General features: G+C 50.1%; 2 protein-coding genes across 2 annotated transcripts in view; one reads left to right on the top strand and one right to left on the bottom strand.

The window, feature by feature from the left end:
- Nucleotides 1-678, top strand: part of LOC109531826 (angiopoietin-related protein 4) — an 8,777-nt gene extending 8,099 nt beyond the window's left edge. The window contains exon 7 of the mRNA XM_019896328.1: nt 1-678. This exon is cut by the window's left edge and continues 1,007 nt beyond it. The gene's annotated coding sequence lies outside the window, so the exon portion shown is untranslated.
- A 925-nt stretch (nt 679-1,603) lies between these two features.
- Nucleotides 1,604-3,014, bottom strand: part of LOC109531824 (dipeptidyl peptidase 9) — a 19,573-nt gene continuing 18,162 nt past the window's right edge. Inside the window, exon 21 of the mRNA XM_019896326.1 lies at nt 1,604-2,475. Within this exon, the coding sequence (XP_019751885.1) occupies nt 2,383-2,475 (93 nt within the window). The 3' untranslated portion in view covers nt 1,604-2,382. The remainder of the gene's footprint in view (nt 2,476-3,014) is intronic.

Raw genomic sequence — 3,014 nt, 5'->3', positions numbered from 1 at the left:
CCCCCCCCCCACACACACACACACACACACACAGCGAAATATTCAGACTCCTGCACGTGTCAAAACATTCGAAATTTGAAAGTAAAAACTATTTTTTACTATGGAGAAAAACAGATGTTAACAAAACATCACGATGTAGAAAAAGAATGAGGCATTTTCAACACGAACAAGGTGAAAGGATAAGGTTTTGGTTTTGGTTTGTTGTTCTTCCTTTCCTTCTCGCATGGTCAGCGACGTGGACCAAGATGTGACTTTGATGAACAGGCGCGCAGCCTCCGCGTGAGCACGACGAGGGTGGAGTGGCAAAGTTGAAATCACCGGACACTGACACTCGCAAGCGTTAAGACGAACGTCGGCCGCCCTCCGTGAGCTTCGCACGACGACAACGCCATTCCAGCTATTCAATCGCGCGACGTATATTCTTCATTATTTTTCGGCGTGGAGATTTGCACAAGTTGAAGTCATATTGACTTCTTGACCAACGTTGTACCACAGTGTCACGAGGAATAATGTCGCTCGTCTTCTAGAACTGCTACCGGTGTGTTGTTTTCCCACGTTCCTATTTAAATGCCGTCAAAAGTAATCTCGTATTTGTAATTTATATTGTCTTGTTGAGGTGTATTTTTTAAGAGACGCTTTTTTGGCCTTCTGCAGCCAATAAAATGAATTGAGAGCAAAGCCGTTGTTTGTGTGCGTGTTTCATATGTCGCCTCAAAACGAATGAACTCTTGAAAAACAAGATACCACGCCCTTGACTGGTCGCCAGCCAATCACGGAATAGCCATTCACGCGCACAGCGAGGGACAATTTAACCTTCAATGAATGGGATCGGCATGTTTTTCACTTGTAGGCAGGGAGTAAAAGTAAATACACAGCGATCTAAAAAGTTTACACACTCCTGTTCAAATGTCACGTTTTTGCGATTTAAAAACAAACAACCGGCCCGGATAAATCATTGAAGGGAGGTACGAATGAACAACTGGAATAACGATCTTTGTTCAGAATGAACCGACCCCGTTCAAACTTCAGTCGAAAGGGAGTCCGTCCACACAGCTGCCACCGTTGACAATGTTTCTGATGAATCCGAAATCAATTTCGGATGTTCTAGTAGGCTGAAATGGAGACGAACGAACGGCTGGCTTCGGCCGCTTCACGCAAATCCCACAAACGCAAAAGGAACGCGAATGCCACGTGCGGTGCGGGCGCATCGAACATCCTATCGAAAAGAACACTTTCGACCCGCCTTACCCTTTCAGAAATGGAGTCCGCTTGACTCCGAGAACAAAAGATGATCATTTCAACACCGTTCGATTGAATTTCCTGTTTTGGACGTCCATTTGATGCGTATTTAGTTCGGTGATTCTTTCAAGCGCCACTGGAAGTTTGTGTGTGTCTGTCGCTTCCTCGCTTCGACTGTCAAAGTAAGAGCCCCGGTTCTCGCTCACTTCTCGGCCCCGCCGTCATCAACGGTTGGCCGCCGCGACCGTCCTCTCCGCAAAAGGACAAAGGTCGGCGAGGTCAGTCCGGTGCCGCAAAGGCGTTTTGTCACCGCCAATTCGGCGGCCCGCCGCGGAGCGTCGGACGCAACACAAGAAAGCTCGCCAACGATTCAGCCATTTATTTGTCATGTACAAATTGGATTCCGATGGTACAAAGCTGTTGGAAGCCTCCGGCGCTCGACCCTCCGTCGGCTGGATTGCAGTAAAAAAAAACAAACAAACAAAAAAAGCAACTACCGGCTTCATCGTCGCCAAGAGGTACTTTGGCAAATATAAATTATGTGCGGAGAAGGCAAACGGATGACCTTGAACAATGTCATGGAAGTGGACAGAAAACGGCAACGAGTTGGCCTCTGTCAGCTTTCATTCAAAATAATAACAGTCATAAAAATATTTTATTTTCAACACACTTAAAACAAGCGGACACGGGAAGAGCCTTTCTTGCAAGTCTTCATTCGTCACCGACAGCGACTCGCGTGACGTACGGAGAGTTCAGCTCGAAAGTGGATTGAACGCATATATTATGTCCTGTAGAACCTGTGCAACTACGTCTCGTCGATCTCCATTTGAATAGCCGTCGACCGTAACCTCTTTCCTACGACTGACACGAGCGGGTAAAACACACAATTTGAAAGCGGGAACGTCGGCAAGGGTGGAAGGAGGAGGAAGAGGGCGAACGCGACGACTCCGCCCGCCTCTCAAACGTCCCCTCGTCTTCGCTCGCCAACTCTCCGTCTCGGCGAACACACGGGAAAAAAAAGAGCGAAACGGCAACGGAGCAACGAGGGGCGACGGGAGCGGAGTCGACGTTTGCGATGGGGGGAGGTGGACAGCGGGCGGCCAGTTAGGCGCCGAGCTGGAGGGCCAAAGGAGGGACGACATTTCAGAGGTATTGTTGTAGAAAGTGCAACAGCATGATCTCGTAGTGTTCTCCGGACTCCGGGCAGCGGATGCTGTGTCGCTCGTTGGGGTACACCTGCAAAGTGGACACGAAACAAAACCATTCACATCGGCTCGCTCGCTCTCGTTCTATCCCCAGAAAGATATACCGCCGCATATGCATTTTTAGTTCTTCTATTCAAACAAAGTGAGATTGATCGTATGGCAACCAGTTCAGGGTGTGGCCCCGGCTGGCACGGAACAAAACTTGTTCCCATCCGTTACTCGAGCCGTTTCTCCGCAGGAGGGCGGCGAGCACGCCCCAAGCCCATCGGGCGTGATGCGGCGCGACTCGAAAGGCAACTCAACTCGGATGCAAACCGTTGATTTTTGCTCCTTTCAAGAAAACGGACTCTTGTCCGCTCGCAAATGCGTGAACGCGTGCGTCGGCGAGTCACCTGAAGTTGATAGGGCTTCCCGGCGCGGATTATCTGCGACACCAAGAAATTGGTGTGGAAAAAGTGCACATTTTCATCCAGGAAGCCGTGGAGAATCAGCAAGCGGTTGGGCCTGCAACGACACGAACACTGAAGAGCGGCCGGGCATCGGGGCGGCCGGCGGCAAGGGGGCGGGGGG

This window comes from Hippocampus comes, unplaced genomic scaffold (assembly GCF_001891065.2).
Source record: "Hippocampus comes isolate QL1 unplaced genomic scaffold, H_comes_QL1_v1.1 scaffold97, whole genome shotgun sequence".
Lineage (NCBI taxonomy): Eukaryota > Metazoa > Chordata > Actinopteri > Syngnathiformes > Syngnathidae > Hippocampus > Hippocampus comes.
This window is presented reverse-complemented; position numbering and strand designations above follow the sequence as displayed.